General features: G+C 44.8%; 1 protein-coding gene across 2 annotated transcripts in view; it reads left to right on the top strand.

The window, feature by feature from the left end:
* The first annotated feature begins 940 nt into the window (after positions 1-940).
* Positions 941-14,852, top strand: part of LOC103356458 (mannosyl-oligosaccharide 1,2-alpha-mannosidase IA) — a 212,763-nt gene continuing 198,851 nt past the window's right edge. The window contains exon 1 of one of the 2 annotated variants that reach the window (XM_008280600.1): positions 941-2,443. In XM_008280600.1, the coding sequence (XP_008278822.1) occupies positions 1,883-2,443 (561 nt within the window). In that variant the 5' untranslated portion in view covers positions 941-1,882. The remainder of the gene's footprint in view (positions 2,444-14,852) is intronic. The other variant, XM_008280601.1, reaches the window with a different exon arrangement.

Below are 14,852 nucleotides of genomic sequence, written 5' to 3'. Positions count from 1 at the left end.
ACAACCACAGTAATACATGCGTCACCTTTGGTCACCACAGCTGCTTTTATAGTGATTCAGAGTCAGATTTTCTGTCTCTGAGTCTTTTATTAATGTTTTTGAAGCGTTGTCAAAGGATGTGCTGGGTTCTTGGCTTACATGTTGGGGGGGAAACCTGACCTAATGCACAAAATGGTGCGTTTAAAGGCCAACAAGAAAGAACAAAAACCCCCAAATGATGGGAATATATTTCTAAATCTTCCCTTGGATGGTTTCTACATTCATACTGGTTTCATTACAAGGAGGTCATGAGCAAAACAAAACCAAAAAACCCTTTTATGGTGGTCTGCCTTCTCTTCCCAAAAATGAACCAGTGACTCATCACTGGAACTTTCTTTATTTTTACCAGACATCTGTAGCAGATGTATCCTCAGCTTCTCCAGGATTGTTCATTTCCTCCCTGAGGGGGGGTGAGGATGCTTTTTATTATTATTATTATTATTATCATCCCCAAAACGCACAGTCAGACCTCTCCCCTCCTTTTGTCCAAAATATATATTTTTTTAAAAACCCCGGCTTAACTGTGTTTTGATAAGCCGTTGTGAATATCCATCAAGAAATCCTTGCAGCCCACTGGATTGTCGAGCAGCGGACCGTTTCGTCTCCCCCCTTCCTCCCTGCTCTCTCCTCCTCTTCCTCACCCTCCCTGCACTGAGGGCTATATGTTACATTTCCAGCCCCTCTCCTCTCTCTCCTCTCCCTCTCTCTCGCTCTTTTTTTTTTATTTTACGCAAGCGGACGTCCACGGCACAGCGACACAAGTGCGCACTACAAGCGAGGAGAGAAGCGAGAGGAGAAGGCGGACGAACGGCGGCAGCAGAAGCAGCAGAAGCGGCGGCGGCGGCGGCGGGTACCACCGGAGCGACGTGTCTTGTCTTTTTTTTTGTTGGAAACCGGCGGACTGGATGGTGGATGTGTTTATTCCACGGGGTTGTGGCATCGGGAGGGCTAGGATAACTTCACATGGGACAAAAACCCGCCTTCTTTTAATGTCATCCAGCGATCTGTTTCGCCCGGCGTGTTGACGCCAGAGGAGGAGAGAGAAGAGAAGAGAGAAAAAAAAAACGGAGGCTGCCGGAGGAGCGCAGTTGACAGATAGGCGACATGAATATACACGCGTTTCCGTCCACCAGCTGTACAGGATAGATGCGATCGAAACGGCTCCCTGTTTTTTTTTTTTTTTTTTTTTTTTTTTCTGTCTTGAAACGGGATTCCGGGAGCTTGTGATGCAGCAACGTGGCTCGGTATAAACGGGAGGATATATATATATTTATATATAAAAAAAAGATGCTCGCTTCAGGTTTGGCACCGTAGGGCAGCGTGTTATCGTGGAAATAATGCATCGACTCACAACTTTGTTCAAAGGCCTGATGGATCTGTTTTAACAAAAAAAAAAGTGATCCTGTTTATCCTTGAAATTTCAGGAGACGCCAGTGCCATTTATCTGTCAGCACACCCCTCCGAAAGCCCTGCGCTGCTTTCTGTTTTTATATGATTTACATTTTTAAATATATTCAAAATTAAAATAAATCCCGCAGTGTGTGGATGTCAGTGATTGCAGATCGGGGAGTTGTGTTGCCAAATGATTGGTAAATTGTAGATGTAGGCAGGCCCTAACCTTCGCTTATGCAGATCCAATCGATAGCCAGATAAAGACAGCTCTGGCAGGCTGTTTGTGCTGCTGCAAGTGTCACGGGGGTGTGTTTGAAGCCCCGCATATTTAGTTGTGTAGTTTTTTTTTTCTTCTTTCTGGTTTTACGCAAGCCTCCAGGCAGCAGAGCTCGCTGGCAGGAGAGCAGGCTGTCAGAAACACTGTAAGGCGACGCGTCAAGAAAAAGTTTCAATGGTTTTCCGAAAGTTGCCCGGTGTGTCGGCATCGGGCATGGGTCTGCGCCTGTCCCAGAAATTCGTCTTTCTGCTCTTCCTCTCGGGTTTGGTAACGCTGTGTTTTGGGGCCCTTTTCTTTCTGCCGGACTCGGTGCGTCTAAAGCGCATTTTTCTCTCCAAGACGGAGATCCAGCCGGTCACCGTGGGCTCCGGGTCCGAGAACGATGTCAGGGAGCACCTCAAGAGACCCAAACAGGAGCAGGAGCATCCGCGGGGCATGACCTCGGCCAAAGGAGAGACCGGCACCAAGGCGAAGAGTCTGAGCCGAAAGCCGTCCGTCTCCCATGAGGCGACCGAGGAGCGGCTCGCCGGCGGCAAAGCGCAGGAGGATCTGACTCTGGCCAGGTCCAAAATCGAGTCCTCGTCGGAGAGAGCGACCTCCTCCGACCGCGGTGCCAACACGGATACTTTCAGTTACCAGAAGTACAGAGGGTGTCTGATGAAACCCCCGCTGGGGAGAGACAACGGCAAGCCTGGAGACCCCCAAACCAACGAGAGGAGGGAGAAAGTGAAAGAGGTGAGCGACGCATGAGGTGGATGTCTGTCATGGGTTCTGGTGCAAGTGCTCCAATCACAATAGTTGTAAAATAGGAAGTAAATAGAACAGGAAGCACATCTGGGGGGGTTATTTTAGGACACAACTAACATGAATAAAACCAAATCAATCACACCAATCATGCACTTCATAGAGTTAACACACACTTTCCAATAGGAGCCTGTCAAAACACCACAAACACAAGCATATAAGTGGCAGCCCAACATAAAAAAATAAATAAATAAAAACACAGCCAGGCACTCTCTCTTGAAACAAGTAATTCTATTCCCCATGCTGAATCTGATTTCTCTGACAATACTTGGTGATGTGTATGGCAGCGGTGGGACAGCTGTTTGCTGAGCTGCTGTCAAACAGACCAAATAAATCTCTTTCGCTCATCAGTTGTCTAAATTTACCCAACGCCTTTGTGCTTTCTAGTTTCTATTAATGAAGACGGAGAACGGTGTCAGGGCTGCTTTCGATATTCAATCAGATCAGGCTCAGAATAGTTATTTAGTGACTTTTTTTTTTTTTTTTAAAGCTGCAAAACACACGGAAAGCAAACAAGATAATCAATAGTTTCAGGTTTATTGCTTCAACAGTTTGCCCTTGTTCACGTAACAGCACAAGATAGCAAATCACCTTTATTTGCTTTACACGTGGGGCGGTTAAGTAATCTTCCGACTGGTCAAACCGTCCAGCCTTCAGCTTGTGGCACCTCTGTCCGCCTCACACAATCGCCTAGCAAATGACGGGACGTTGTGCAGCGACTCTCCGGCCAGGAGCTCTTCAAAGCTGTGTGCCAGCCTTTGTTGAGCCCTGTGGGTCCAATAAGGACTCCGGAGTGGGAGCGTCTGTGGATCACACATCTGTACCCACTTAAGGCGAGTGAGGCCTGGTGAGGAGAATGAGGAGGAGGAGGAGGAGGAGGAGGGGGGCAGCCATTGGCCAGCCTGTACAGATGGGTTTCAAGCCTCGGCATGTGACACATATAACTCCTGTTGTCACTCTCACTCGGAGCCTGGTGTCACTCCCTGGCGCTGCTCTCATGCCTTTCATACCTAGAGGTGATGTGCTACATGATGACTGAGGCGTCAGAGGACAGAAGGGTTATTTGCCCCCCGTGCACCGAGCTCTCACTGACTCATGGTTTCTCCTGTTCTTTTTTTTTGATGCTCTTTCATGTGAATGTCAACGTGACATTGCTTGCCCGCTCGGTTCAGCTGAGCTCTGCAAAACTCCTGCCTCGGGGTCATTAATGTCTGAGGAGCAGATATTTTCCACCACACCCTCCTCCGCCCAATTATTGTTGTCGAATATTAATTGTGTTTCCTCGGATGAAGATCTTTTGTAGTAAGGCGCCGAACGAGCCAGACACACAGACGCTCTTTTTCTTGTTTTTTTATACATGCTTCTGTGTTTGTCTGCGTATCCATGACTGTTTTTGCGGTTTTGCTATCGTTGTTGCTACAGTTTCCACCTTCTCAAGCCTGTTGGCTGCGTTGCTGACAGCTTCTCTCTCTTTTTTTTTTTTTTCCTGGAGGCTCACATTCACGCTGCCAGCACTGGTTGACACACTGCGAACCTGTGCTTTGTCCTCAGTTACAGATATAAAGCCAAAAGAAAAACCGCAGCAGTAAAAACTAAAAATACCCAAATGTTGTTCTTCAGATGTACATTTCCTTGAAGCTCATGCAGAGTTTATTTTTTTTTAATACTCTCAGCTCGTGTTTTAGTCTCCAGATAGAGCAGCTTTGTGAGTTTTTTCCACTTTAATGGAATGCATAGACAGGGTATCCCCCCCCCCCCCCCTCCCCAATCCGACAGAGCCAACAAAAAAAAACAAAAAACGGTCTGCTCCGGCCCACCGAGTGCCTCAATGCCCAAGCTGTGAATGGGCATCGTTTTTCTCAACTGCCAACAACTAGAAAGCAGACTCCCCACCTTCTTCCTCTGTGTGTGCGTCCACTGCCAAGAGAGGGTGAAACAAGGGACAATGACTGCATGATCACACATTACAAATGTTTAAAGGCAGGCCACCACTAGCTAGGGCCCTCAGGATACCAGCACATACTGCCAAAGTCACCAAGGTGCTGTATGCCTATTCCAGAAAAAACTCCCCGCTAATGGACAGTTCATTCCCCTCCAAAAGTCCTCAGCAGGATGAGAGTCATTTTCATACGGTCTCCTATTTGTAATTCTATGATGTTATGGCTCACTGACTCGGCTGCCTCATCGCGTAAGAAAAAAATGGCGCCCGGAGCAACAGGAGGGTGTCCTTTTTTTTCTGCATTTTGTTGCCGACGTCCTTTACATTCAGTAAGGTTAGAACTTGATGTGCAGTAATGAAACACTAGAGCACAACCAAACAAACCCACAGCAAAGGGGGGGACATCAGAGAGCGACTGTAGCTCTGAGGACCGAGGCTCTTTCACAAGACCGAGGCTCCCATATCTCCGCTCGTCTGTTGGTCTCCGCAACATCGCGCACATCAAAAGGGACGCGTGCATTAAAAAGGCGAGTCTCTATAAAGCCTGAAATTTGCCCTCCCCCCCTTCGTCCCGCCGAATGTTCAACAGAGATACGCCGGTGCAGTCGAACGGCGGCCTTTGCTTGACGAAATTGGAATATTCTCTGTGCCGTCGCCTCCGACATATGAAGCGGTTGAAAGAGGGGAAGGAGGCAACACGGAGGGGAGATGGAGCTGACAGCCGAGAGCACTGCAGTGAGACTCATTGCAGCCTCTTGTATCAGAGCCTCCTCCAATGGAGCAATAAAAGTCTTCAGGGCTGCTTTGTCCTGTGCGTGTCTTGGCGAACAGCGCGCGTCTTTGTCACCTCGCTGTACGTGTGCGCGCACTCGTCGGATTACCGAGTTGATCAAGAACTTGGGCATGAATGGGAAGTTTGACTTTTTTAATGGAAGTGTTGTCACTGTGTTTCCAAGCCCACCTGCATCGCCATTTACAACCAAATGTGGCACATCTGTTTGTTTTTAAAGCCAGACTATTTGACAGTCAGATGGTTGTGCGTGTTTGTGTGATTACATGTGCACGGAAACCACAATAAGTTTCTTAGAGATCAACAGATTTAAATTAAAACATGCCACATAATGCCTTCATTTTACAGCATACCTGTCGAATTATGTTAATTTGGTTGTACTATAGCAACAGAAATGCCACATTACACACACACACACAAGCCGAGCACAAAGCCTCAGCAATAGGTGAGCTTGTAGCCGGACCCGAAATCCCCTTATAGCAGTAATGACCGGTGAGCTGGGTGACTGTCTGAATAAAATGCTGCCGTTAAGCTGGCGCCTCCTGGCCGTCTTTGAGCACCGTGACCTCCCTGCACCCCTTATTCCCCCGCTGTCTCCTGCTACGAATCAGGTGTGCCAAACAACCTTCAGTCTGCGCCAGGAAAATGGCTGCCCGCTGAGCGAGAAGAAAGAAACGGAAGACGAACAAAGTCTTAAGAAAAGGCTTACACTCTCCTAGTGTTCCCACAGAGCTGGAACATTTGTGCTTTTTCCTCTCCTCTGCGGATGCTGTGCAAATGTCAGCGGCTGGTGTTTGGAATGTGAGCCCATCGTTGTCTTTGGTCTGTTTATGTCGGGGAGCGAGCCGCCAGGCCCACTGGATATTGATATATTGTGTCAATGGCAGCCGAGGCAGATATTATCAGTCTGTCAGTGCCGCTGGGCATTGATGCCGGGGCTTTCTGCCACGCAAGAAGGAATTGACCCTTTTAATCTATTTTCTGGGACTTTGTGTTTGTGCTAAATTTGCATGGACACCGTAGACATTAAGTGGCTTTTACCTGGGGCTGCTTGCAGTAATTGTCATAGTGGAGTAACTTCCAAAATTGTGAACATAATGAGCAGCTGATACTGTGTGGAAAGCAGGGAGGCGCACTATTTAGTGCTTTAAGTAAAAGCAGTAAGCGCTTTGTCACTTTTAAGCTTAAACTCACGTTATACAGAAGCCTGGAGTCAGATTGTAACAACATAGAAACACATGATATGTTGGCGTTAAGAGCTCGAGTAAGCGAGGTAGACGCTTGAGGATTGTACTTGAATTCTCACTAATGCTCATGTATTATATGTGCATTGCTTATTCTGTATAGTTTGAGATACATAAACTAAACTTTAAAACATACAGGATGACATCTGCGTGCAGTTATGTTCAGGGGATTTTTTTCACTTAGCACCTATTTTCCTGTTTGCTGCTATATTTATCTTCCACTAAACCGCATGACGAGTCGTACTTTCGTTTAGCGATGAACTGATTACCGCTGCAGCTGGATTCACACTTTGTGCATCCTTTTTGAAACCCTGCGACAACCAAAGTGATCTACGGACTCATAGGAAGGTCATAATAAGCTGTGCTGCATGCAAAGTACACATTTCAAACAGGGATTACAGTTTATGTTATTTAATGAAGAAAACCTGTCGATATGTTAATAAGTTGTGCAAACGGTCTTTTGTTTTTTAGCTCATTAGGAATGATTGTGTTTTTAAAGGGTTTGTACAACAGACCCTTTAACATTTTATTTTATTTTTTAACCACTGGTTTGTGTGATTTTGATTGAGGAAATACTGATATTTTCATGGTGCCAGCAGTTTGACTGAGCATGATTTCCTCCTGACTTTTACCCTCCACTGCAGGTTATTGATCAGTTTCTTATTTTTCTGCATTTAGAAGAGATGTAGAGTTGACTTCCAAGCAAAGCTTCATAGTTGGACGTCTCGCAATTACTCCTATCTTTCTCAAAACACAGTTGCAAAGCGTTGTTTTTTTTAGCGAAGCCCGACTATATTTGCAGCATCGTTGGTGTCAGATGATCAGGGCTTTAAAAGGGAATGCAGGCACTGAAAATAAACACGGATATGCAGACAATGCATTACCATTCAGTCTGAAAATGGTCCATAAAACAGTTATGGCACGTTTTACATATAAGCTGAAGTATTTATCCTATTTGCAGAGTTAATGTGTACATTCGAAAAGCTTTGTGTTTTATGTCTGCACCCGCCGATGAACCGTCTCGACAAGAGCAGGCATAATAATATGATAATTCCACTACAGGAGAGACCTGATGTTCTCCGCAATAGGTGGAGAAAATATGTGCATATATCAGCATCAGCAATTGACCAAAGTAAGTTGGAAAATATTGGCATATTTGCATAAGTTTGCAAAAAATCCAATATCATGTTGGTATTTCCAAGCATTTTAAATCCTTTATTGTTTACGTTGGGTTTAACTGGTTTGCCTTTACTGGCCGGGGATGTGTGTTACGCTCATGCTTACGCTGGAGCATCTTTATACTCAAACGAATCGGTGACCCTGTTATTAATTCATTGCTCAATGGGCCTGCAAGTGGGGAAGAACTCCACAGGGTACCTTGACGTCTACAGCAGAGCGTTTCTGTATGCTGCTTAGTTGCTGCACTGCCTCTAAAATCCTGCAGCCACACTTGAGTGATTAAACGTTCTGATGACCAACGAGCTTGCTTCCAGGAACCTATGGTATTTGTATTCTTGGTTCCAGCCATTGCTCTCTTTGCTACTAACAATTGGAGCTTCAAGTCTCTTAACAGATGACCCTACAGATTGAAGCATCTATGTCCAAGAAATGTGTTTCTCTGCAGAATATCAGTAAGATAGCAGGATGTCAGGTTAATAAAAAAAAACAAAAACAAAAAAAAAAAGCCCCAGAGTGCAGCAGAGAAGCTTATTTTCTGCGGGTGATAAAGGCTGATTAAGCTATACAATACCAGGTCTTCTCCCCCCAGGCAATCTCTGCAGGAAGAAAGTGATCGGGTGAAATTGAGAGAGGAAAAGGAAGGATATGAGTAAAAAAGGGGGGAAGATGTTAGCTAACATCCTTTTGCATTCACGGCAGATTCTCCCTGCATTCCCTTTGTGGTGGGGGCCGTAGCTTGAGGGAAGGTTTCTCTGTTGAGGCACGCTTTTCAAGAGGTGTGTGTATGTGTGTGTGTGTGTGTTCACATATCTCTTGTGCAAGGGCATTCATACACAAATCTTTGTAGATAGTCATGAGGCTGCTTTGTACAGGCATATTTGTTTATTTATGCGTGTGCTTTACTGCGTGTGTTTGTGTGGGTTTAAAACCGGAGGATTAGATCACATCTTGAATGAATAAAACGCCTAAAGTGCCCTTCTCTCTTGAGAGGCCGCTAAGGTCCGACTGTTCGCCCTGAATTTAACAACCGTGGGGTTCATGCATGTAAGCCGTGAGGTGTGTGTGTGTGGTTTGCACTGTAAAACGTTCCTCAGCATTTTTAAAGTCACACGCAGCTCATGGCTTTTCCTGATGACGTGGCCCAGTCAACAGTTTGCAGATGTTCTCACTCGTTGCACAATAAAAAAAAAAAAAAAAATCCAGGCCCCCCCCCCCCTCCTCTCTTTGTTTGCGCTTCCATATTTGCAGAGTTTTTAGGTCGTGCTTTACCAGACCGATTTGTTTGCCGTGCCTGTCCGCGGCTCCTCCGTCTCTGTTTACTGTAGCCTGCAGGTAATGCGTCAGTTGCCAGTAAAAGCAAAGGGTAACGTCTCAGACCGCATCATGTCACGGTTTGACCTCCTGCTCAAACAGAGGAGCTTCAAGGAGCTGTGAGGGGGGGTAACGCTTCTGGCAGTGGTCGCGAGTAAATTTCCGCTTTTTCTCGGATTTCGTCACCCGGACTCTCAAAAAGCTTTTTACACTATTACCCCTTCCATCGGCCTAATGTTGCAATAAGTTCCACTGAAGCCCATTTATCTGGAGTTCACAGCACTGTTGACATAATGGGGTCATTGTGTGTATACCTCTTAATCCTGGCTTCTGAAGGCCTGTGATTACTGGAAAAACATACATTCGTTCCTGACTGGATGCTCTCTTCCCTTCTTAGGCAGTGACTTTTTTTTTGATAAGGCCGAAATTGCCTAAAATCCGACATAATCTGTGTCTTTATCATCGCTTTTCCCCGTCTCGCCTATGGCTCGAACATCACTTTTAGGCACAAATAATCATGCTTTCACACCATCATCTGCACTCTCTCACATTATCAGGTCCGCAATGACAACAAAGGGAGAGAGAGACCGTTTCCATGATTGTTTGCGGACTCTTACAAAAGTCCCAGCTTGCGACACACATGTTTTCAGCCTCCTTGAGTTTTCACAACTTCAGGCGGTGCATGCTGGTGTTTGTGTAGGTGTTTGTGTGTGCGCTTGCTGTAGATGAAGAAATCTGAGAAGATGAAGGTCCAGGGATGTTTGCTGCAGGCTCTGCTTGACATCCTTTGCTAAGGTGCCGAATGAAATCGCCTCCACCACTTTTACCCCCCACCTTTTTATTCTTTCCCCCCTTTTGGTCTTGCTGCTCAGGCATATTCAACAAATAGGAAAGAAGAGAGAGGGGGAGAGTGGCCTAGATGTAACCAGCAGACTATCTGAGCCCCTAGCTGAGTTCCAGCCCCCTGCCTTTATGCCTGCCTAATTGGTCAGAAACAACATGCGTGGCTGTGTTCACGGGGTAATGGCAAGACATTAGAGTGGGCCGGGGGACCTGGCATGTCTCCATATGTCTTCCTCATCTCGCTTGTCTTTTGTTTCGTTTTTTTTTTTCTTTCTTAGAAAACCCCGTCGCCGACTCCGAAGCTGTCATCCCTTCTTCTTCTCTTTCTATTTGACATCTTTCTTCCTCCTTGCTTCCTGGCAAATGCGTAACCCCAGGCATGTTTACCGCCACCGCTCTGCCAACTATCCCCTCCTCTGCATCGACGCAGAGCCAGTGGGAGCTGCCCGGGCTGCTGTCGTTGCAGATCGGCTGTCTGCATTGTTGTTATCGTGTTGTGACATGGTTTCAGCCTGCTTTCAAGATGGCTGAATAATGCTGTCAAGCCTTTTGACCTACAGCTTAGGCGGATCCCCCGGAAGACAGCGTCAACTTTTATGCGGTGGCTTTTATTGTCGAGGATCAGGTTTTCCAGCGGAGTGACAACAATGGCCCGATATGGGAAAGCTTACCGGACCTGTTTTCGTGGTCAGCGTAGTGCTGTCTTGTTTCTGTGAGGCTGAGAGGAAAATGTGTCTCCCTAGTGATTTTCTCCTTCATCAGCATCAGTGGGCAAATTGCCATTAATTAGCCGAATGCTTACAAGACCGTTTTAGCCTGAGCTGGGTGTATTTGTTCATTATTATCACAATTAAGTCCCTAATCAAATGGCAGCAATGGTGCTCAGTACTCATTAGGAAGCCATATAGATTTCTCTTGTTTCCATCAAGGTTGGATGATGGGCTAGCTAGATAATTGCAATTTTCATCCGTCCACAAGGCAGTGAAATAACAAATAAACCGATTCGATGGTCTCGTAACGACTGTTTGTGTGTGTGTGAGAACGACCGCTTTGCCTGATCGTTAATCGGATGAGAAGTGTAGGTGACAGCATGCGTCTTGCACATTAATATCACATCGGACGGAGGCAGCTGGATGCGGAAGAGACGCGTCCATGTGATATCTTTTTTAGAATAAATAAGGCCGTCAAAGTCTTTTAGATATTTATCTTGACCAGAGAGAAGCAAAATGGAACTGTCAGTCCTCTGCTGAATATCACTCAAAATCCTCCCATTCTGGGAAGCAGCTGTCATAAAGTGAACATTTAAGAGCGTCTCTAAAATGCTTCCGACAGAAAGCGTTTGCTTAAAAAGTAAAGCTAAATCCTTCTTACCAAGACACTCATTGGAATCTAAGTGCCGACTGATTATACTCTTTGAAAGAAAGGCCTGTTCTAAAGAATATAATCTTTCTAAACTTCTAATACCCTCAAAAACAGTTTTTTGTGTCAACTAATCATGTCTTAACTTAATCTGTTCTCCACTTCCATAACATTTTGCGAGACAGTGGGAGAGTTTTTTTCTTCTTTTTGAACAGTTGGATCTTTTTTCCCCCTCTTCACTTTTGTGTTCTCGTCGAGAGGAGAGTGCATGGTGATACAACGGGCTTCAACAACAGGAAATGGGTGTAACTCGCTGTCCAGTTTCAGAAGTGACTGTGGTTAACGGTTCTTGGAGAGCCCCAGATGCGTTGTTTCAGTTAACCAACTGTGACAGCTTGTGGACACAGAGCATCGCGCTGAACTACCGTTGAACTTGTGAATAATAAATGGCCGGTCGGTGGGACCAGTTTCCAAAGAAAAACACCGTTGTTGTTCAAAATCTTTCGGTTTCATTTCCAACGAGACAACAAGCAAACTGCAGCAAAATTCCCGCTAATATCTATAGATATTGATGTCATATTGGGCTGCTATGAGACTGAAAAAGGGTAGTGGTATCTGAGAACTTCCTCTTCTTTTTCCCCCCCCTCATTATGTTTGCAGTAAACTGTGCATGAGGCTTCATTTTTCTAGAGAAATAAAGACTCGCTCTGGCTCAGTATTGGCTGAGACTTATTGATTAACCTTGGGATTGACTGACAATCTCAAAACTGTGAGCATTTGTGTGAATATTTGACAAACAAACTGCAATACGGACAAAGAAGAACTGTTAAACCTTATTTAAAAATAGTGTTAAGAGCGTGAGTATGTGTGTGTGTGTGTGTGAATACATATACAATGAGGAAATAGCCGTTCGGTCTGTCTGAGTAAACTGTTTATCGGAATTTTCTCTTTATCTCTTAACTGTGAACAGAGAAGTTGCATGTTGTCGCCTTGCAGGAAGGCGATTTAACAGAAGCCTCATATCAACCAAGTGGCGCTGTGCTTGTTATTGCACAATAAATCCTGCTTTTCTTCCATAGCTATGGTTTTGTACAATTTTTACATTTATTTAAATTGTCTGCTGAGTAAAAAAAATGCCAAAGTTTTGCTGGTTCTGCCTTCTAAAATGCAAGGATGTCATATTTTCTATCACTGTGAGCTGAATCTTTGGTTTGATTCAAAAAGAAAGACATTTTTTTCACATTTTTTGGACATTTCTGAGACTACGTGATTAATTGATGCATAAAAATCAGATGACTGACAATTAAAATGAACATAAATCTGAGTGGCATCCCCTGATAGAATCATCAACCAGTCGGAAAGCCAATCACTCAACACACAGTCGCACAATCAGTGCCCAGTGTGAGACGAGTCAGTCTCTACCGGTGTTCGAACTCTCCTAAGCCATGCAAATGATCTAATTAGACTTCGTATGTGCTAACTGTATTAAAAAAGCAATCCATCTGAGTTAATTTGACCCACCATTAGAGTGGAAACCTGCTGCTAACTAAACTTCCCCCCGCAAGATGTGAGTTTGCTCATCCTGTCTGTCGTAATGATGTCGGCCGGGGTCTTCGGCACACGATGAGGAAAATGAAAATGAAAATGACGTGTCTGTTATGAAGACGTCTCTGGTTGACTGAGGTCAGAGATTGTGGTTTTTCCCTGAGGGGGAGAAGACTTTTTTTTTGTCAGGGAGTGAGATCATGTCACTCTAAATTTACCCCAATTCAACATGCAGATTGAAAATGGCAGTTCACATGATAATAACAAAGCAGCTCTTTCCAATAATATAATTGTAATTGCAAGTTTGACAACAGAACCGCAATTATGACACTGCGCGGTACGAAGCTGTGATGTTCTCCTGAAATTCACTCGCAAACAGATTGACCTCCAGCTCGAATTTTGACTGTATTTGCTGAATTTTATGAACAGAGATAAAAATGCATGTTCCCAGTCAGTCTGGCCTTGAGACTGGATGCGTGCCAGGATCTCATGCTTGTGGCTTAGCAACAGTTGAGTTTATTTTTGTTTGGCCACTAGCGAATCAAAAAAAAAAAAAACGCTTTAGCTACCAAATGTTGGAGATGCCACATTAAGGAGATTAATTGCTTGAAGACTGCGTGAGCCTCGGAGACAGTTTGATGCTTGTATTCATCGAGGTGACATTAAGAAACACTGAGGTAAAGCTGAGTGCTCGGCTGTTTATGAAACATCCAGCATCCGAAAATTAAATGCACTTTGAGGCTTGAGTACAACACTGAAAGTAGCACAAAGCAAGTCAGAATATAAATGAATATATTAAGTATAATGAATATAAATCCCTTTTTCCCTAATGTGAAATATTTGTGTGGAAAGTAGCCACGGATATTGCATTTGTTTGAGAATGCACATATTTAGTGTGACTCATTCTGATCCCTCAATCGAGTTCTTTTTTGTTTCCTCAAACATTTCAAGATTAATAATTTTTGCATTGACGTAAAAGTGTATTGAATGTATCAGTACATTCTGATGTAACTGCTAGATGTGGTGGAGGTGCAACCACCTAGACTGTATAAAAGATGGACGTAGCAACCGGCCCTGAAAAATGAAGCCAACCCGGAAGTGTCAAAAACCTGCAATAGCACTACGTCCGCTAGCTGCTGGCTCCAAAAAGCCCTGGCTCCCATAGACTGGACTTGGAAAAGAAGTGATCACAGATCATACCGCATTCCTACAGCTCAGGATTTTTTTCTTATTAGTTTTCATGGTCAAATTCAGAGATGAGGTGGCCAATCTGAAAATAAATCAATACTGAATATTTAAAAAATCGCCAAAATTTTGCGGGGCAAGGGGCGTGGCTGGCTTGATTGACAGTCGGCAGCGACGATGCAGACGAAGCGAGCTGAAGGCGGTAAATGTGGGCGGGGCAGAGAGGGCCCGCCTCTCAATCCGTCTGACCAATCGCTGCTCCTATGGCTCCGCCCCCCTCCGACGATTTTTGGCTCCAAAAATCCAAGATGTCAACCAGGAAGTAGCAAAACCCTGGCTTCATTTTCTCAGTGCAGAAACCAACGGGTGAGGGTAGCTACATCCATCTTTTATACAGTCTATGGGTGCAACAAGCTACAAACCAGAGGTCAATGAATCAGTGGGGAGCGCTTCGACGGGGTGGAAGTGGCCGGAATGCATAGGCAGTACTTGGCTGCTGATGCTAGTTTAGTTTTTTGACCTTTTTGCCTTTATTTGAGAGCGCAGTTGAGAGAGAGAGACAGGAAAGTGGTGGAGAAGGATGAGGGACCTGCGGAAAAGGGCCATTTAGTGAGCGGTCACACTTTTGGGTCGTATGATCACATACAAGTTGCATTTAACTAGAAATGTGAACAAACTCGCAAAAAATTGGATTTCACAAAAAAGCTGAATTTAGCATTAAGTCCTGCAGTAGCCAATCTGTTGGATTTTTAAGTCAGTTAATATGCTGTTATCCTTATTTGTGACATAAAATCTCACGTCGGAGTCCAAGGCTGTCGGCATGTTGAGGCTATTATCTATGGGATCCGTTCGTTTTTCCTAAAAACCTGTCGGATAGCAAAATTTTCAGATTGTTAAGGGTCAGATTGTCAAGTCACGACTGTATATAAACCCCTAACATCCATA

This window comes from Stegastes partitus, unplaced genomic scaffold, assembly GCF_000690725.1.
Source record: "Stegastes partitus isolate 25-593 unplaced genomic scaffold, Stegastes_partitus-1.0.2 Scaffold201, whole genome shotgun sequence".
Lineage (NCBI taxonomy): Eukaryota > Metazoa > Chordata > Actinopteri > Pomacentridae > Stegastes > Stegastes partitus.
The sequence above is the reverse complement of the archived record's forward strand: the minus strand, read 5'-3'. Positions and strand labels throughout refer to the sequence as shown.